This window comes from Sinocyclocheilus grahami, unplaced genomic scaffold (assembly GCF_001515645.1).
Source record: "Sinocyclocheilus grahami isolate Dianchi unplaced genomic scaffold, SAMN03320097.WGS_v1.1 scaffold1550.1, whole genome shotgun sequence".
Taxonomy (NCBI): Eukaryota; Metazoa; Chordata; class Actinopteri; order Cypriniformes; family Cyprinidae; genus Sinocyclocheilus; species Sinocyclocheilus grahami.
Genome location: NW_015506729.1, coordinates 113,937 through 135,389, shown reverse-complemented (window position 1 = coordinate 135,389; position 21,453 = coordinate 113,937). Strand labels below are relative to the sequence as shown.

Genomic DNA, 21,453 nt, shown 5'->3' with positions numbered 1-21,453 from the left:
GATGGCTAGCAGATGGAAGTTCATGGACCGGATTCGTGACAGTACCGATGTATGATTACAGTTAACATTATGGTTATATTTTACAAATTGCTATTTCTTGAAAGGAATTTAATGGTGCGTTATTATTATTATTTTTGGGGTTCATTAGCAGTAAACCTATAACTCCTAAGTGTTAAACTGAGCATTTGTGCTAAGGACATCAAATCGTGTGATCTCTAGTTGAGAGGTTTGCTATTAATATTTTAAGCAATCAGACTATAAAAGGAGGAACCTAAACCATATCAGATACTTGTAGGCTGGCAGTTTTGAGATGAGCCAGTAAACAATAACCAAGTACCCACAATTACTGTGTTCTAAAAACACATTAGCAAATGTGTAGCAAGGCTGTATAACTGCCCACAACAACTTGGGCAAGCATTACTTACATTTTTATTGCAGTGGTCTTCTTTATAGAGGTTAAATTCTTTGATTTCTTTAGCAAGAAGGTTCTTTAGTGAATATGACATGTTATTGTGTTGTTCTGGTTGGATACTGATCCCCTTTAAAAAGATAACATTTGAACAATGCGGTATTGATATGCTGTATGAGATCATTTCAAAGTACACACATAAACAGTCCATGTGGGTTGGTCACATGTTTGTAGTTGGTTTGTGGTTAGTGCTTTTCCTCTTACTATGGGGTGAGGGGGGGGAAAAAAACGTTTAACTGAGTCCTATACCAGTGACTGATGTCAGCAATTTTACAATGGTTTTATTGCACAAAATGCACATCGGTTACTCATCAACATTTTTGTTTTTCTGTTTTTAGCACCCTGAAACGATCGCTTGATGTTTTCAAATTACGTAAGTAAATCTTGTCTGCAAACGATTAATGATTGCAGTTTATCGTGGTTTACAATTTTATGGTTAAATTGTGTGTTTAGAAACAGAAAGTGTGAGTTTGTCCCATCTGCATTTGGCCCAAACCATGAGGGAGGAAGCAAAAAAATTTGAAGACTTCAGAGAGAAACAGAAAGAGGCCCGAAAGAAGGTAAGACATACAAACAGCATTTCATACTTTGTTATTTACTGATTGAAATTGAAGCGTGTCTTTCTGTGTTGCCAATGTCCCCAAAATGAAAGACTTTTCAATCTTTTCATACCTGGTTATTGGTTAGCATTCAATTCAATGGTAGTTGCGCAGCTGACGCAGAACGTCTTGGAAGTATGTGATTTGAAATCTCCCATCTTTGCTCATGGGTGTTCAGTTCTGGACACAGTTGTGTTTGTACCCAATTATCTGAGGTGTAAATGTGACAAATTGCAAGGAAATGACAACACTGAATGGCTGATGGCACTACAAAATCACGCACCATCTCAAACACTTCACTTTTGGAACTGTTCTGTGACATCAAAAATAACTTGCAGGGAAGAGTATATCCAAAATATCTGCACTGGTAAATCATCTACTGTAGTAAAATTAAATATTAGCAATACATTCAGTAAGTTTTTGGAACAAAACTCCCCCTGTCTGCTATTGGCCATAAAGACAGATAGCCCCGCCCCAAACTGACACCATTGGTTGAGCCTGTGTTGCTGTGCTGGCTGGTCGTAATTCTCAAAACAAATAGCACGAATCAACCTACAAATGACTTATTAAAAGTAAAAAAAAAAAAAAAAAGAAATTTCATTTTCTACAGGGCATAATGATGAATACAAGAAATGAACTGAAAAGCTATGCTTTTTTTCAGGTAGAACAGCATATGGATGCTCTTCATAAGCAGAAGGTCGCTCAGTATAAGAAAACGGCTGAGGCAAGTATGAAAGAGAGAGCAAAGTGTCATCAGTTTGTGTATTGTTGTGTATCAGTGCTGTTGCTATAATAGGTGGTTTAGCTGCCCACTTTTCTATGGTACCTTATTTCCTTTATGGGAAGTATATGTTCTGATTCAGTGGCAGGAGGGAAGTGAATAAGTTCACCTGATTTTAGCTGTACAAAATGGGAAGTAATCTGTACTGAATGGCATTGTTCATTAAAAAGACAGCTTCTCATTCAGAAAGCTTAAATAAAGCATTCTTAAAAGTGGTGATTTCAGGTTGATAAATAAACTGTCTCCCTTGAGTTTTATAGGGGTTCAATTTGTCCTTTCACTTTGGAGTGTTACAAGCTCTTAGTGCATAAAGAAGATCTGTAAAGTTGCAAAGACTAAAGTCTCAAATCCAAAGAGATATTCTTTATAAGTTAAGAGTCAGCCACACCTACCTAAAACGGCTCGTTCTATCACGCCCCCACATATCTATGTCACGATGTGGGAAGATTTGCATAACGCCGCCCAAATGTTCACGCAAAGAAAGAAGGTGTAACTTTTATTCTCAGTATTGTTGTTGCCGCCGCCGCCTTGGCGCTGTGTTTCGTTGTGAAAGCGAAACTACTTTGTTTGGCCTTCCAAAAAAAGGACGATAATCCACTTTGTCATACCTGGAGCTGATCATAAACATCAACTGAGCCTGTGTTGCTGTGCTGGCTGGTCGTAATTCTCAAAACAAATAGCACGAATCAACCTACAAATGACTTATTAAAAGTAAAAAAAAAAAAAAAAAGAAATTTCATTTTCTACAGTGCATAATGATGAATACAAGAAATGAACTGAAAAGCTATGCTTTTTTCAGGTAGAACAGCATATGGATGCTCTTCATAAGCAGAAGGTCGCTCAGTATAAGAAAACGGCTGAGGCAAGTATGAAAGAGAGAGCAAAGTGTCATCAGTTTGTGTATTGTTGTGTATCAGTGCTGTTGCTATAATAGGTGGTTTAGCTGCCCACTTTTCTATGGTACCTTATTTCCTTTATGGGAAGTATATGTTCTGATTCAGTGGCAGGAGGGAAGTGAATAAGTTCACCTGATTTTAGCTGTACAAAATGGGAAGTAATCTGTACTGAATGGCATTGTTCATTAAAAAGACAGCTTCTCATTCAGAAAGCTTAAATAAAGCATTCTTAAAAGTGGTGATTTCAGGTTGATAAATGGTCTCCCTCAGGTCTCCCTTGAGTTTTATAGGGGTTCAATTTGTCCTTTCACTTTGGAGTGTTACAAGCTCTTAGTGCATAAAGAAGATCTGTAAAGTTGCAAAGACTAAAGTCTCAAATCCAAAGAGATATTCTTTATGAGTTAAGAGTCAGCCACACCTACCTAAAACGGCTCGTTCTAACACGCCCCCACATATCTATGTCACGATGTGGGAAGATTTGCATAACGCCGCCCAAATGTTCACGCAAAGAAAGAAGGTGTAACTTTTATTCTCAGTATTGTTGTTGCCGCCGCCGCCTTGGCGCTGTGTTTCGTTGTGAAAGCGAAACTACTTTGTTTGGCCTTCCAAAAAAAGGACGATAATCCGCTTTGTCATACCTGGAGCTGATCATAAACATCAACTTCACGCTGTGGATCGCCGGATCGGCTTTCACTGTGGAGGAAGCGGAGTCCAGCCCGGGGTCATCACATGTGGTTGCCGCAAGCCCTCCGGCCGCTCCTTCGTCGAATCCGCCGGCCGTGCCGTTCTCAAGCCACCGGCATCCGCTCACTCTAGCCCGCCATGTGTGACGCTGTGTGTTTCGTTGTGAAAGCGAAACTACTATGTTTGGCCTTCCAAAAGAGGACACGAGTAGAAATTAGTGGTTAAGTTGTATTTACAACACTGTTCCAGAACAGTTCAACCCAAATATTCAGATGTGTCCAGCACATTTTATGGAGGACTGTTTCCTGATCCTGGTAGAGTAGACTATAATGCCGGCTGTTCTGACTTCCAGATTCTAAGTACGTTTTTTTATATTTAAAGAATTTGCCACTGATGATTCAAACGCAAGTTTTGAGCAGTGTAGAGTAGCGCTTGTTGTTTGTCATTTCTCCGATCACAAATGCAGACATGGTTTTATGTTTACGCGGCGCGATGCAATGCGTAAAAACTCAGTATAAGTCATTATAATCCGTAATTATGTCCCCACTGGATGCAACAAATGCCTTGTTTATAATGGGTTTTCATGTTTTTGAATCATCGCTTCAGCCTGACAGGGCATCATCACAATATGGTAAGGGCCGTAACATTTCCGTCACACGCTTGAGGTATTTGGCCAATCACAATGCACTGGATAGCTGGCCAATCAGAGCACACCTCGCTTTTCAGACCGATGAACTTTGTAAAAATCGACGCGTTTCAAAAAGGCGGGGCATAGAGGAGAAACAATAATGTACAGTATGTGGAAAATAATGTGTTTTTTGAACCTTAAACTGCATAAACATTTCATTACACCAAATACACAAAATAATGTTCTTTTTAGCAATCATCAAAGTATCATATGACCTCTTTAAGTTTATTAGCACCAAGGACAGGTTTCCCATGATGCAGCAGTATTTATTAGTTAAGAACTGAAACTTTGTAGTACCACATCTGATGTTGCATACAACTCTTGTAGAAACAAATTTATTTGTGTACCAATTATCTGAAATAAATGTTTTTCCACAATTTTCCACATTTAGAATAATAGTAAAGTCATCAAAATGATGAAATCATACAAATTGAAGTTGTGACCAAAATGTTTTTAAGGAGTTGGCCACTTGGTTGCTTTTTCTTCAGTATCCGCTCATACGTTTAAATAAATGTGATTAAAGAGGTTAATAGCTATGAATGAATTATAATCATCTACAGTTATGTCTCTTATATTGTTCTGCCTTAATCTCTGGATTATAGTGTTTTTGATATCATGGGAAATATTCAGTGAATTGTGTGCACTTTTAGCCGGTTGTGTAGTAGTGTGTGATTCTATATGCAGTATAATATAAATGGCATATCTCTTATAGCTCATACAGAATATAGATTATAGTTAAATTTAGACATAAGTTGTATTGGTCACACTTTAAATGTCAATGGATGGTTTTTTTTTAAGGCGAAGAAGACTTATGAGCAAAAGTGTCGAGATAAAGAGGAAGCAGAACAGAATATGAACAGAAACGCTACCACTAGCAGTTCCAAGCAGCAAGAAAAGGTTCGTAAGTAAAACTGACATTGCATCTGTTTTTTTTCTGTCCTGTATGACCACTGCAAGAATCTTGCTTTCACTTACTTTTTTTTTTTTTGCTGTAGTGCATATATAGAAGCCTCTTTTCTTTCCTGGTCTTCATGCATTTTGCTTTTAACGGCACTTTTTACAGTGTTAGCAAGATATCTCTGTATTGATATTCATCTGGTTAGAGTTTGATCCAAATGCTAAACTGTTAAATATTAAACTTCTATGAGGAATTCAGCCTAAACTGACTTGCATATAGACATTTTGTAAATTTCATACTTTTTAAGAACTTTAAGATTACAGTTTACAGGGCAGTGCTGATAAGATCTGTGTGTGTGTGGGGGGGCGAGTGTGAAAACAGGATAAAGAAACAGTGAGTGCTTTCTGTAGATAATAAAAGGTGACTTGACTTTTGATTATTTGCTATGTTGTAGCCAGAACAGAATGGTGATTAAACCTGACTGGAAGTATCCGTGCAATAAAGCACACATTCCAGCCAATCCGAATCAAGCATTCTAGAATGCCATGGTAGAATCAAAATGTAACTGACGTCGATTACGTCATTGTTATATTTGCATATTAATTCTGATTCATATTCCTTTCTTGCATATGTTTTACCATTTTGTAGCTGCTTTTACAACGAATACAAACAAAATGACAGATGTAGAAGGGATAGTTCACCCAAAAATAAAAATTCTGTCATCCTCAAGTTGTTCCAAGCTATGGAAGTCAATGGCTTGGTTACCAACATTCTTCAAAATATCTTCTTTTGTGTTCAACAGAAGAAAGAATCTCATACAGGTTTGGAACAACTTGAGGGTGAGTAAATGATGACAGAATTCAAATTTTTCAGCGAACAATGAGAAACAATGTGTGTGTATATATATATATATATATATATATATATAGAACATAATGTTTACCTGGAAAACTTTCTTTTACAAATTGAGTGAAAAGCAAAAAATTCAGGCCTAAATTCCATTGAGCTGCGTCTCTTGAGAGGAAGCAAATGAGTTAGTACAGCAAAGCAGCATGCAAAACAAACCATGAAGGCCACGCATGGGTTCAGATGACTGCCAGAGCATGTACAGCGCTGTGAATCATTGTAAAACATGGCAGCAATGTTGGAAGTATCTGTAATCCCCTGAGGACAAGACTCTGGAGCTGTTGAAAGGCTATAAACCTTTTGTAGCGAGTCAACTATCAGTCGTCATCTCTTCAGAGACAGAGCTATTTTTAGAGAACTGCTGTAAAAAGAGAGAAGAGCCCTTTAGCTGTTTGTATTATGTATTATGCTTGTAAGATGTGAATGACCGTACAAAGACATTCTGTTGTATAAATAATGTCACTCTCTTATACTTCAAGCTGTACGCCAAAACACAGCAAGCCAAGCAGACGGCAGAGGAAGCCGGTAAGAATGTCAGCAGACGCACTAATAATACTCTCACTTATAATAATAATATACTTTAACTAGGACTGGGCAATATATTTAATATTTAAGAGGATTCTATTAGCAATATACAACTAAGCAATATTAAATATTGTGAATATTGTATATATGCGTGCATGCACTTTAAAAAAAAATCTGGCTATTATGTTTCTTTGAATTACGCTAATTCCACAATGTATAAATGCAAGAGCTTTAAGACAAATGAATGATAGACTTATACAGTTAATTCAGGCGACTTAATCCGCTGATATTTGGCCATTTTGAACACTGCTACTAAATCTACAGCGCAAAATGCACAGTTCTGTCAGTGTAGTCTGATTCCTGATTGATTGAGTCTTATGAGTTGGTTCTCTTTAGTGAATCAAAAGCATACAGCTCAATCAGTGTATTATGATTCCCGAACGATTGAGTCTTATGATTCGGCTCTTCTTAGTGAATCAACAGCATACTGCTCATTCAGTAATGTCTGATTCCCAATCGAATGACTCTTATGTTGAGTCTTAAGGCTTCTTAAAGGGTTACTTCACCCAAAAATGAAAATTAGCCCACAAATTACTCACCTTCGAGTCATCCTAGGTGTATATGACTTTCTACTTTCAGACGAATCCAGTTGGAGTTATATTTAAAATTGTCTTTGATCTTTCAAGCTGTTTAATGACATTACTACATTTATGTTTAATGACATTACATTATCTCCCAGCAGTGTGTCACCAGCGATGAGGTAACCCGACTGCGGCATCAGGTAGGACCTACATATGGAACCCACCTCACCATGTGTATCTGTGTCACGCAGCTCTATGAGGAAGTGAGGAAGTCACTGGAGCAATGTAACATTCAAGAAGACATTGAGCATTTTATCAACCTCAGACGAACTGGAGACAAACCACCAGGTACTCTCAGCAGCAGGTTTTCACAACAGCACATTAAGGTGTGGCCACGTTCACTGATGAAATCCAGTCGTTTCAAATGGAATCATTGCAACAAATTCTGAATGAGGGCGAAAGATTTCCCCACAGATCTTGCATGAAGCTGGTCACATGAACCGACAGTATTGACCAGCAGAAAGCTACTTGGTATGAAAGTGCCTTTTTTGTGTGCTGTGCTTCATACATTGCAATACTACTGACAATGGATCTTTACAGTGCAAAGTTTTGCAGATGTGAACACACCTTTACTGTGCATTTTGTTATGTGAACTTTTTAGATCTAATTTGAATAGAAATTAAAATTCAGTTAATTTCATTATGAATGGGGTTTTTTTCTGAAACGACAAAAAGCATCATAAAAGCTCCATAAAATGAGTCCATATGACTTTGTCCATGAAAAGTTCAAAGGTACTATTAACTGAAAATCTCATTTATGATTCCACATGTTCCAATTTGATGCATTGTGTTTGATTACAAGACATTGATGTCAAACCTAGACCACTCCGAACTAAAATATGCTCACGCACAAATGAGATTTGAGGTAGTGGGGGTGATTTTCAATGAATAATGCTTTACATTTCTGTCTTTCTTCAAAAAAAAAAACCTATCATGTATCTTCTGAAGGGTCATATGGTCTACTTTTATGCAGAGTTATCTTAGCATCATTGAGATAATATTATAGTTTTTAATAATATTTTTTATCAGTTTTAATTTTTATATTTTCCATTTTCATTTGAAAGTTTTAGTCATTTTTAGTAGTTTATATATATATATATATATATATATATATATATATATATATATGTATAAATAGTTTTTATTAATTTTATTCCAGCTTTAGTATTTTAGTACATCAAGTTAAACTAAATTAAAACAAGAAATGTTGCCTTGGCATTTAGCTGAAATAAAAAAAAAAATGTTTGTATTTTATTTCAGTCAAAGTGAAGTAACAGCTTTTTTTTTTTAAATGGTTTCATTTTTAGTTTAACTATAATAACCCTGCTTTTATGCTGCCTTTTTGTTCTTATCAGAGCTTGACGGTCTGTTGTAAAGAAAAGAACAGCATGAACTTTCTGTCTTGAGTTCCACTCAAATATGAGTCTGATGACATTTTATGTCGGGTCAAACTTTATTAAACTGATCTTTTCTCAGCACCTGTTCCATATGAAAACTTCTACAATAATCAGAGATCGGTTCCCACTCGTTCACTTCCCACAGCTGGCAGGTGAGCCCTCACTCCTTGCAGATTTACCATTCAATTATTAGTTTATTTCATTTCTTATGTAAATATGATTAATAAAATTAGCTTTAATATTACCTTACGTCTTGCTGTGTATTATTTCAGGAGAGCAGCAGCACCTCCACCACCAACTGCAAGAAGTATGAAAATATTATATGCATATAGCAATGTGATGTACGTTCTCTTCTGCATGTTTTTTTTTTATTCTCAATTCTTGTTGCATCTTTCATCCTTCAGGTGATCCTTTATACTCAACCGTAGCAGAGCCAGGGTACAGCCTAATACGATACTAATAAGATCGTGACTCGGTAAGAATTCTCACAGGAATGTAACCTTGACGTACAATTTACAAACAGTAATATTAATGTTGGTCCAAGTATTACACAGTTAATAATGTTGTTTATAAAGCCCTTGAATGCAGGAAATGGTGTGTTATTATTATTTTTTTTTCTTTTTCAGTCTTTGCAAGCCCTTCTGCTGCTCAATGGGAATATAGTGAAGGCATTAGTGACTTTTTTTTTTTTTGCATATTATATGCATATAGCAATGTGATGTACATTCTCTTCTGCATGTTTTTTTTAAATTCTCAATTCTTGTTGCATCTTTCATCCTTCAGGTGATCCTTTATACTCAACCGTAGCAGAGCCAGGGTACAGCCTAATACGATACTAATAAGATCGTGACTCGGTAAGAATTCTCACAGGAATGTAACCTTGACGTACAATTTACAAACAGTAATATTAATGTTGGTCCAAGTATTACACAGTTAATAATGTTGTTTATAAAGCCCTTGAATGCAGGAAATGGTGTGTTATTATAATTTTTTTTTCTTTTTCAGTCTTTGCAAGCCCTTCTGCTGCTCAATGGGAATATAGTGAAGGCATTAGTGACTTTTTTTTTTTTGCCAGCTTCCTCATACCATGTGGTGAGAATATATTGTAGCCTGGCATGAAGGGTGTACTTGTCTCTTAATAAAAAAACATGGTTGCGACGAGTGGGGCGGGACCGAGAGCTGTGGGAACAGAGCGAGGCTGGTGATGCTCATTATCACTTGGGTCACAGCTCTCGGCCCACCCCACTCGTCACAATCATTAACTTGCTAACCTAAAATCCACCCTTGCAAACACCGTGAGCTTTGACACTGTTACACATAGTCATAAAAGTCAAATCCTGAAGTTCTCACTACACTGATGACGTCAACAAAACATCATTGTATAAATATTTGTATTTTATTTACTGTAAAAAAAGATCGACTTTTGATCGAAAAGATTGTATAGATTAAGAAATTTAAAGGAGAAATGTACAATTTTGCACCACTAGTGGCACCAAATGGAATTGCAGTGTGTTTGGGCTCAACCAATGAGGTGAGTTTGGGGGTGGGGCTACCCATTTGGCCAACCAATGGAAAACAAGAGAGGACTATATATATATATATATATGTATATAGTCATTAAATTTTAAATTGTTTGGTGTAGTTAGTTGTCTAGAAATGACACGCTTCGCTTTTAAATCAGCTTTATAAAGGCCATAAAGATATAATTTAGTTCTAGTGTAAAATTCTGCACACTGTCAATGTACAGTCCTGCATCACTGGATATACTGCTTCAATAAATGTATATATGATTTGATTTCCTTGTCCTGTGATAAACATTGTGGTATGTCAGCTTTATCCCTCTGTTGAGGAGTGCCCATTTAAGTCGTTTAGAGAAAACCATTTCCAAGAGCGAGAGAACGTAATCTTTTAGTTTTAAGTCGGTTTGAACAATCCGCATAAGCGCAAGTACCATCTTGATTAGCTGTCGAACCTACAATGACTGTGCACTGTGTAGACAATGAGTGACGTATACGCGCGAGAGATCACTTCCGGCGCTTGTGTAAACTACGCCAGAGCGCGTACACACCTCACGCACCGGATGCCATGCACATCTGTGCATGTTTTCTTTTACTCTCATCGATTTTGTTACCATTGCCATGCATTATACGACTGATAGACTGCAACGGTTAAAGTTAAAAATCATCATATGTGTTCTGCTGAAGAAACAAAGTCACCTACATCTTGGATGCCCTGGGGGTAAGCAGATAAACATCACATTTTCATTTTTGGATGAACTATCCCTTTAAAGCACACTTTTCCATCATCTCCACTCATGTTCAGATCAGATATGACGGAAGGGGTTTCTGTAATCACCTGAAGGCCATGGAACGCCCCAAATATGTTCACAAACTGTGCGATCAAACCTTCAGAGGACATCTCAAGGCTTTGATTCTGAGTCAGGCCTGAATCTTCTCTGTTGATCCTGGTCCAGCTGGGCCTTCAGATGCTCCAAGTCTACCTGTCCAAGTTAATTTTCAAGCCTGGGCTGCTTGGAACCTGATGGACGGTTCAAGCTGGTGTCCTCAGCTTCTTCACACAGAAGGTCATTCCAGCTGGACCACAGCCGCCGCTTGAGCCCTGATGTCGGCCTTTCTGTGTCAGTGGTGGAGTTAGTTAAAGCTGTGCAAGATGGATCCGATGGCTCTTCCTCTGTCAGCAGAGAGATCCAGGAGTGTTCAGAAGAATGATCCTCTGTTGGCCTCACAGGAGTGCGGCGAGATACTGAGTCCCTCTGGAACGATGTTGTCAGGACCTAGTAGACAGGAAGTGGAATTGGCAAACGGTCATTCGAGGGTGTGACACTGAAAATGTGGAGGTCTTACTGCCCTCTGCTGAAGTTTCACAGATTTATGTGTAATGTAATAGTTTATAAAACAGATAGTTGCAGTCCTGACTTCTGAATGGTCAATTCAGCGTTTATGTCTCAATTCTAATATCAAAGATATAGTAATATTTATAATGCGAAACCTGCAAATAATTCCCATTTCACCCATAAACTGTTTAATCTATATAAATATAAAAATTATATATTTGATGAAAAAATAAAAAAGTTAAATGCTGTTCACAATGCATTTTATTTCAAAATATGGCGAATTTCAGGGTGAAACAGGATATTCATTAGAAAAAACGGTTGGGAATTAACCGAATGGTGAAAGTGAGTGTTACATACTGTAATGGAGCAAAGACAATCTTTTTTTTTTTTTCATTGGAATAACATGCACAGGTGAAGCGTTCACAAGGCCAGGAATGTGCAGTAAGAAGTTACATTTTTGAATTTATGTTGGGATTTCAAATCCTGGAATTTGTTTTTTCATAATCTCTGTAATCTATGGAAGCCGGTTACTAAGATTAATAAAAAGGTAAAAAAAAAAAAAAAAAAAAGGTTCTCCTAGCAATTCTGAGTTTTTCTCAAGTATAAACTATTCTGAGAAGAGGTCAGAACTGTGAGATGTGGATATAAGGAATTCTGATGTATTCACTTGATTATTTTCTGAAATAATGCTTTACATCTAGTATTGTGACGTAATGTTCAGTCTGCTTAGCCAGATTTCTCAGCTGGGCATTTGTCTCCTTCAGGGCAGATATTTCCTCTTGCTTTCTCCTGAGTGTGGCATGAAGCTGCAGAGAGAGACACATGATTATTACTCACTAATACAGTTAGTGAAGTATGTGAGCATCAGATATAATGTAATTCACATGGTGATCTAGTCAAACATGTGCCCTCAAAACATCATGCACAGAATGAACTCATTCACAGTCATTCAATTTGCATACCTGAACAAGTGAAGAATCATTATCACACTCATGCATTTTCATAAGAAACAATGTATCGGACCACATGCAGCATAATCTGGATAGATTGCTCCGTTATTTGAATTACAAGTATAGGGATGCACTGACAAACTGTGGTCTGAACGACACTTGCTTAGGCAAGATAATCATTTCTGAGTCAATAAGCAATATAACGCACCAAAAAGAGAAGTGGTCGATAATGATGTCTCATAGGACATTTTTTTATGTGGATATCCGCAGCTGCAGTGTGTTCTCTAAAATGTTTTTAACTCACTTAATCCCACGGGTTACATTTGTGAGAAACTTGGGAGTTTTTACATGAATAAAGCTATTTAATTCCAGTTTACCTCTTTGAAAAATGGTCTGTTTTGTTACATTAAATGAAAACAAAGTCAAATGTAAAAGAAATATACATTTCTGTTTAACAAACAATTGGCTTTTAAAATATATTATGTAACTTTAGTGTGTACAGCTAGATTGATTTGGTTATTGTTGAGAAATTGAGCATGTGTTGACTGTAGTTTCCCACTGGTTACAATTGTGACTAAGAAAAAAAACACTGACTAACTTCTAAGAAGCTTTTTTTTTTAGAAAAGCCAAGCAGTTTCAGTTTCAATGGCATATTAATAATTCACAAGTGATCTATAGCTTTTTGTGTTCAGAGAACAACTCCGCGTTCTTACAGCATTCCGTAGTGCAATGTCACAAGAGAATAAAGTTTTAGGATGCACATTTCTTTTAATATTCCTAATGTCGGCAACATTTTACATTGTCAACAGTTTCCACCTGGCCTTTCTATTCTATTCGTCTAGTCTAGTCTAGTGGTGAAGCACTGATCACTTTGTGGTTGAAGACCTTTCCCTGCTGGAAACAACTATGTTGTTGATAGGTTTGTCAGGAAGTACACTAATGTAGTTATAGATTATTCAGTTCTATAGGCTTTTAGAACAGACAGACATTCATTTGGAACCATAAATCATGTTACTCAATTTTGCAACTTTACAGATCTTCTTTATGCACCAAGAGCTTGTAACACTCCAAAGACAAAGGAAAAATTTTAATTGCATTCTATGACCCCTTTAAAAGAGTATCAGATTACCATTATTACACTAAAAGACATAATGCTTTTTTAGGCCCTTTTTTGTTCTAAATAATATGAATAAAATTCCATTCTCAAAGCCCACTGTGTCAGGGAAATTACCCAAGTTCATTCATCGGTAATAATTATACGTCAAACTTGAGACATGAATCTTAACCAGTTATATATAATGTTACATTTACAAGACCATAATTTGATATTGCATTCACTTCTATCAATAACAAAACAATTACATTATAACCACAAGATTGTTCGTCTGCATTCCTACCGACTTAAAGGAATAAAACAAAAACAACTGTCAGTCTATTATGATAATGGATTTAACTAATACCATTTTAATGTCTTAAAATATTTTTATTCTGGTTTGGCAATATAATTTACATTCTCACCCCTCAGTGAGGTTTGTCAGCATTTCAGTCATTCATGATTGAGCACAAACGGGCACTTCCTCAGAGCATGTTTTCTGACTTGATCAGTTCTGTGATTATTTGTATGGTTTTCTCATCTGAAAAGGATAAGCATAAAAGGCATCATATGTGTTCACAGCAGAAAAACTGCACCCTTATTCTACAAATATATAATGATGAAATAAAATTCTACAAATATATAATGATAAAATAAAATAAGAAATCAAAATAAAATAAATATAATATAGATTTATTCAACAATAAGTTACCTTCCAAATTAATTTTGGGGTTGGCCAATTTCCTCTCCAGGAGGGAGTCGACCAGTTTGCAAAGGTGTTTGAAGATCACGCCAATTCTGACTGGAGCCTGATGGGAAATGAAAGTTTGACAACCATTTTATGATGCACCAGTGCTCCTGCCAATGAAGCGTTCAATGCAAATCATGCAAACAACCATGCATAGATAACCAATGAGAAACAAGACACGCATTCAAAAACTTTCCCTCACCTGGAAATAGATCCATCCATCCAGAGAGACAAGTCTCTCCCTGTGCTGCACGTCAATATCACCTCCGAACAGCAGCATGGCTAAAGGAGAGATCAATGTAGTGTCTCTTAGAAACACCTTCATGTATTTCACCTGCAGGCAAGACAAGAAAACAGTGGTTCAAATCACAAATGTATGAATGATCAGGGTAATAAGAAGATTTTCTGGATTTTTTTTCTCATTTTGTCTCTCATAGTTGAGGTATACCTATGATGAAAATTACAGGCCTCTCTCATCTTTTTAAGTGGGAGAACTTGCACAATTGGTGGCTGACTAAATACTTTTTTGCCCCACTGTATACAGTCTTTATAATTGTAATATATATATATATACACACACAAATTCTTAAATATATAAATAATACTATAATAACACTGGATGGTTACACCACATGACATTTTAGCGACATTAATCCGATTTTTTGTTTTGTTTTTCAAAAATCTATGAGAACAACAAAGACTACAACTTGATTATATTAATGATTCAAAAACGTGTAAGGTATAATCTTTTATTATTTTAGTATTTTAAATTGTATTACCTTTAAAGTGATGGATAACTGTCGCTATTATTAACTAAAATAACAAAAAAAAATGTTTTAGGTAAGTGAAAGAAATATAAAATAAAATATAAATATAAGAAAATTGAAAATGCAAATAAATAAGTTTGTTCATGTACCAAATTACTAAAACTAAAATCAAAATAAATTGAAGATTAAAAAAATGATAAAAATTACAAAAAGCATGCAACAAAACTACTAAATCTGAAGTATATAAATTATACTGCAATAACTGTATAATAATGGTTAGTCCACATTACATTTTAGAGACATGAATCTAAAATTGTTGGTATAAATCATATAAACGTATTTAAAAAATGTATGAAACCAACAAGAATACAATTTTAAAACATGGCACTTGTGTTTTAAACGACTTTTTTTTTTAAAGATTTCTCCTTCTCTTGTTGTCTTCAATTTATCATTACCCCTAAAAATAAACATTTTAAATCCTATCCGCACACACGCAGCTCAACCAATGCAAGTTTTAGCAGAACAGACGTACATTCGTCAAATCATCATGACTGCTAATGAATCAGCAAGTGTGTTAGGAGCTGTAAGAGGATGTGCGGCTCAGGAAGTGTCTCCGGCAGTAAGCCACCTCAACACGCGGTCCCTCGCTCCAAGAGCTCTTCCACCTGTGAACAGTAACTTCATTCCCATGATTTCACTTCCTTTCTACACATACCGCCATACAGTGCTGTTCTGTTGAACGAGTGATTACCCAAGGTAAGCACTGCAGATGGTCATATGATCTGAGTTTGCGACTGCTAGAGCAGATTTAGCCAGGTTGGCCTCCTCCTTTCTGCTCATAGGAGTAACAAAGGGGGACTTTTCAGACATGGCCGCTGCGATGGTGGCTTAATAATATAAAAAAACAAAGTCAGCATGCTTGGAACGACACAAGGGTGAGAAATGATGACAGAAATTTAGTAACATGCGGCAAAAAACGCTCACAATGTGTTCCAGGCAGCCAAAGATGGCACCAAAGATGAGCATTTTGCCGATCTTGACATTGACAGGAAGGGCGGCCAAGTGATGGCCGAGTGGCGTGAGGGCGTAGCTATCTTGCTTGCAGGCGCCGATCTTCCTCAGCAGACTGACAGCATTACACACAGCCTGCTGCTGAGGCACATCGAGAGCTCGACACAGGAAATCCTCTGGAGAACCATATTCACACTTCTGTTCACACATAGAGAGAGAGGTGACAGAAGTCAGTTTATTACCAATGGAAAAAGATGCTTTATGTACACTAACATTCAAAAGTTTGGGGTCAGACTTTTTTTTAATCCTCTGGTCCTCTTCGTTTGGGAGTCACACTTGGCTCCATCGCGGTCAAAAGTGACCGAAGCCTTGAAATGTAACTTCTTTTTTTTTTTTTCAGGAAATCAATTAATACATTTTTGTTCAATAATATTTTTTGATTATTATTTAGAATTTTGAGGGGATTTTAAGATATTATGCAATATTTATACCGTTTTAATTAGCTATTTTTTCCCCAAAAGAATGAATAAACTTTTACTCATTTAATTATTATTTTTCAATAAATGGATTTCCATTGTTTTTTTTAGACATAATTTCTTAATTTTATTACATTTACATTTACATTTAGTCATTTAGCAGACGCTTTTATCCAAAGCGACTTACAATTGGGGGTTTTGGGGGTACAATTATTAGGTTTTGCTTTTAGATATACATTTAGACATTCTAAAAGTTTAGATATTTTTGGTTAGATAAATATCAGGTTTTGCATTATGATTACAATCAAACATTGTATGTGTGTGTGCGTTTTTGTGATATATGAGGACACAAATTTGTATAATGACATGGGTATGACATAGATATTACAAGGAGAAGGTGACTTATGAGGACATTACCCCAGATCCCCATTTTTCAAAACACTTATAAATCATACAGAGTGAGTTTTTTTTGAGAAAGTAAAAATACATAAAGTTTCCTGTAAGAGGTAGGGTTGGTGTAGGGCAATAGCACATACAGTTTGTACAGTATAAAAACCATTACGCCTATGGAATGTCCCCACAATTCACAAAAACAAACCTGTGTGTGTGTGCATGTCTATTTTGCACTCTTTATATTTTAGAGTGTTACCCCCTTGATTGCTGTGCACTTTTTTTCTGCACAGTGGCTAATTTGTAGTTTGTACCACCAAAATATTCTCCAAGTTGTATTTTTTAGTATTTCCCATTAATTTCCTATGTCGGTCATTTTTGACCAGGAAGGAGCCAAGTGTGACTTTTTTTTTTTGTTGACCCTTTAACATACCCGAATCATGTCCATGATTTTTTTGTGTGTGTTCACATAGTTAATGCAACAAAAGTCACCAAGTGTCATCTCATTCTGATGTAGCTACGATATTTAAAATTTCAAAATATAAAATATTTCGGTCAAAAATTACCAAAGAGGCCCAGAGGGTTACATTTGTTAAATTGATTAAAAGTGACAGCAAATGCTTTAATAATATTAAAAAATATTTATATTTCAAGTGAATGCTATTCTTTTGAACAGAGAATCCTGAAAAAATGATCACGATTTTCACACAAATATGAAGCACAACTTTGATAATAATCAGAAATGGTTACGGAGCAGCAAATCAGTATATTAGAATGATTTCTGAAGAATCATGTGACACTGAAGACTGGAGGAATGATGCTGAAAATTCAGCTTTGATCACAGGAATAAATTGCATTTGAATATATATTCAAATAGAAAAGAGTAATTTTAAATTGTAGTAGTATTTCACAATATTACTGCTTTTTACTGTTTTTGATCAAATAAATACAGCCTTGGTGAGCATAAGAGACCCCTTGCAAAAACAGTAAAAAAAATCTCACTAACCCTCCCCTGTCTCTGCAAAGCGCTGGCTTTACTCACAAACGTCTCCACCAGAGAGCTCATCTGACTGCTTTCATGATACCTGAAACCAGAAACAGAAGGTCAACGCTAACATTCAAAAGCATCAGATCATAGACAGATAACATTTCAGACATTATCTGGCCCGGCTCACCGATTCTCTTTAGTTTTTCCTGTGTCGATGAGGAAGACCACATCAGGAATGGTGACACCAGTCTCAGCAATGTTTGTGGACAGAACAATCTTCAAGAGAATATGAATATACATATTACATACTGCAGAAATAGTAAGAGTAGTATGTAAAGGGATTAAAGTTCCATCGCTACGACGGATTTCCGTCAGTTCATAAATTCCTGAATGATTCAGCTGTTCGAACAAATCAATTGAATGAATGATTCAGTGATAAAATCAGTGACTTGCCGCCACCTGCTGGCGGATTTAGTTTAATTTTTAGCTTATAATTTCAGTTATTTGAATCATATTTCTGTATTCAATTTTATATTTAAAACATTAATCTCCACATTAATTTAATTGCACTCATGCCTAAATAAAATAAGTTACCAATCATATGAAATTAGTATTAATAAATTAATTTGTACTACAGAGGTGGCACAGAAGAACACAAACGTGTCGTTTAATGAGGCTCAGCTGTAGCATGATTGCAATTAAATTCATAAATTCATGTGGAGATTAATGTTTTAAATATAAATTTTGAATACAGAAATATGATTTAAATAACTGAAATTATAAGTTATTTAATAACTTATATAAGTTATTTATTTAAAAAATGAAACTAAATCCGCCAGCAGGTGGAGGCAAGTCACTGATTTTATCACTGAATCATTCATTCAATTGATTCGTTCGAACGGCTGAATCATTCAGGAATGAAGCAAGTGACTGGCTTTATGAACTGACGGAAGTCCATGGTAGCTACGGAACTTTAATCCCTGTATGTAGTATGCTATTCTAAATGAAGCCATATTAACACTAATATATTGCAGTACCTTTCTCATTCCAGGAGGTGGCAGTGTAAATGCAGAAGACTGGTCCTGAGATGACAGTGTGGAGTGGAGGGCAACCAGTTTATATCTAGAAGCAAACACAATAAAAAATTAATTTAAAAAGCTTTATGCCGTATTCAGTTTGAAGATTATCAATTATAAAATATGAATTTTCAATGTTTTGCCAGCTAAAAAAAGGGTATTTGTGTCCCTCAGAACTTTTTGTTCTTGTCAACTTAAATACGGCATCTTCTACGCCACAATAAAAAAAATACGATTTTAAATGTCGTTTAAACTCTCTAAGAGTGGAGCACTACTGGATATAACGAGGTAAACCATTCCACAGCCTAGGAGCGCTCTCCTCTCGTTTTCCGGTACATCCGTGGAACCACTAAGAGATTCAATGACTCGCTCAGAACGTAACGTTTCTTCAACTGGATCAGATCGGCTATATTTGATGGAGCTGTACCATGTAAGGCTTTAAAAACATATAATAATATATTAAAATCAATCCTATAAGAAACCGGCAGCCAGTGTAGTTCTCTTAATACAGGAGTGATATGCTAACTTTTCCACAAACAAATCCATCATTAAAGCATTTTAACCAGTCCTTTATCCATAATAATCGCTTTATCGCTTCCTCCAGTGTGAAAGTCCATCCCCCATTGTCCTCTCACATCAAAATCCACACACATATTTGATCAGAACTGTTCTGGACGGTTTTATAATGTAAACGGTGCTTGGTCTGTGCAGATTTCTTTCCTGATTCAGATGAGACGACTTTTTCCCTGGAGAAAGCAAAATTATAGAGGAATCATATTTTAGCCAGAGGCAACAGTTTGAAGTTAAAAATGTCTTAATGATGGATTTGTTTCTTACAAACACGTAGCTTTTCACTACACAAGACGTTCACTGATGGATTGGAGTCGTGGTTTGCTTCTGGATTATTGTGATGTTTTTCTCAGCTGTTTGGACTCCCATTCTGACGGCACCCATTCACTGCAGAGCATCCAGTGGTGAGCAAGTGATGTAATGCTACATTTCCCAAAACTGTTCTGATGAAGAAACAAACTCATCTACATCTTGGATGGCCTGAGTATACATTTTCTTTTTTTGGGTGAACTATTCCTTTAAAGTAAATTTAGGCTGGAGTTACCTGTCCTTTGAGCTGAACCTCTTGTCGGTGGTCAGTAGATCATACAGCTGTTGAATATGAGCCAGGCCTGGGAGGAAGATCAGAACCGCACCATCCACATCACGAAACTGAGGTGATTTATCTGAGAAAAAGAACCAGAGATACTTCATTTACTCGTTAAAACCATTGAAAAGTAGATTTCTTTGAGGAAAATATGAGTGCTGTTTGCATTAGCAAACACTACTAATAATACAGTACGGATCCTAATGAGCTACATATTCAGTCACTATAATTGCTGACTCTGTGCTTACAGTACAGTATGTATATTACCCAGGTATTCCAGTAGGTCTAATATCAGATCCATATTTATCTTATTGGGGTTCATATACTGCAGGACGTGTCGCGTCCGGTTGCTGAAGTGATCCAGCTCAGGGCTCAGATCCCAGCCTGAGCCAGAGTCCCTCACGATCGGCTCCTGAACACAATAACAGAACAAACATTTACAAAACAATAGAAGCCTGCAATGAAACACCACAGAACAGCCTTACGCATGCTAACTAATGTAAGATACAGATAGACAGATTCTTCTGGAATTGATGAAATTCTTCCGGATTTTTGTCCCAACCTGGTGCTGAAGAGTCTTTCCTCCTTTCTGTGTGATGTTGATGCTGACCTCCTCTTCCTCCTCCACATACTTCTGACTGTACTCTGAGTCCTGCTCCAGAATGTAACCCGTCTCCTCCACAATATCCTCCAGGTGAAACACCTACCACCACAATTTGTCATTACTTTTGCTTATTTGTAAAACATTACACAAAATAAAATAATTTATAACATAAAATAAATGATGCATATACAAAATTTTCATCAAATTACTAATGCTACAGTATGTTAGTATATATTTAGATATAATCTTGCCTCCACAGGGAAAGTTCTGCCAGGTATGGTGACCACAGGACAGCGGATGAAGTAGTTGGCAAACTTTTGACAGTCGACTGTAGCGCTCATCAATATCAAATGCAGATCTGAGCTCTTATGAACCACTTCTTTTAGTACGGTGAGGAGAAAATCTGACTGGACGCTCCGCTCATGAACCTACAATATTGAGACTATTTTGGGGTTAAACGGTCTAGTGTTAAGCGTACACTGTGTATATTCATAGATATATGTGAGCATCACCTCGTCCACGATGTGTGTGAGGGAGCTGAGGAGCCGGTCCTGCTGTAGTTTGCACAGCAGAACTCCAGTGGTGCAGTACAGCAGTCGTGTGGCGTCCCCTGAGCGGTTCTCCATTCGGATTTGGTATCCACACAGTGAACTCTGTAATGCAAATACTCCATGATATTATTACTATGGTGTCTCTGCCTTAAACTACCATTACGACAATTTTACTGCAGTTGTTTCGACTTATTTTGCACGCGTCAAGTTCTTAGAAATGGTTTTGAAAAATCAAAAAAAAATATATAAATTTAATAACTCGAGAAATGTCATGTGGTGCAACTCTAAAGTAATCTTTTTTTTTTT

At 36.5% G+C, this 21,453-nt stretch overlaps 2 protein-coding genes across 2 annotated transcripts in view; one reads left to right on the top strand and one right to left on the bottom strand.

Annotated features, from left to right (window-relative positions):
- The window catches only part of LOC107571106 (proline-serine-threonine phosphatase-interacting protein 2-like), a gene marked incomplete at its 5' end in the record, with an annotated part of 13,605 nt that extends 4,428 nt beyond the window's left edge, over positions 1 to 9,177 (top strand). The window contains 11 exons of the mRNA XM_016257379.1: positions 808 to 842; positions 923 to 1,029; positions 1,730 to 1,792; positions 4,916 to 5,014; positions 6,401 to 6,454; positions 7,186 to 7,206; positions 7,279 to 7,375; positions 8,563 to 8,635; positions 8,756 to 8,790; positions 8,888 to 8,958; positions 9,110 to 9,177. Of these exons, the coding sequence (XP_016112865.1) occupies positions 808 to 842; positions 923 to 1,029; positions 1,730 to 1,792; positions 4,916 to 5,014; positions 6,401 to 6,454; positions 7,186 to 7,206; positions 7,279 to 7,375; positions 8,563 to 8,635; positions 8,756 to 8,790; positions 8,888 to 8,943 (640 nt within the window). The remainder of the gene's footprint in view (positions 1 to 807; positions 843 to 922; positions 1,030 to 1,729; positions 1,793 to 4,915; positions 5,015 to 6,400; positions 6,455 to 7,185; positions 7,207 to 7,278; positions 7,376 to 8,562; positions 8,636 to 8,755; positions 8,791 to 8,887; positions 8,959 to 9,109) is intronic.
- A 1,580-nt stretch (positions 9,178 to 10,757) lies between these two features.
- LOC107571104 (ATP-dependent RNA helicase DHX29-like) overlaps positions 10,758 to 21,453 on the bottom strand; it is a 17,291-nt gene continuing 6,595 nt past the window's right edge. The window contains 14 exon segments of the mRNA XM_016257378.1: positions 10,758 to 11,277; positions 12,033 to 12,143; positions 13,806 to 13,921; positions 14,093 to 14,189; positions 14,331 to 14,462; positions 15,880 to 16,104; positions 17,779 to 17,857; positions 17,948 to 18,036; positions 18,798 to 18,882; positions 19,951 to 20,071; positions 20,260 to 20,404; positions 20,555 to 20,695; positions 20,848 to 21,024; positions 21,109 to 21,249. Coding sequence (XP_016112864.1) covers positions 13,866 to 13,921; positions 14,093 to 14,189; positions 14,331 to 14,462; positions 15,880 to 16,104; positions 17,779 to 17,857; positions 17,948 to 18,036; positions 18,798 to 18,882; positions 19,951 to 20,071; positions 20,260 to 20,404; positions 20,555 to 20,695; positions 20,848 to 21,024; positions 21,109 to 21,249 — 1,488 coding nt within the window. The 3' untranslated portion in view covers positions 10,758 to 11,277; positions 12,033 to 12,143; positions 13,806 to 13,865.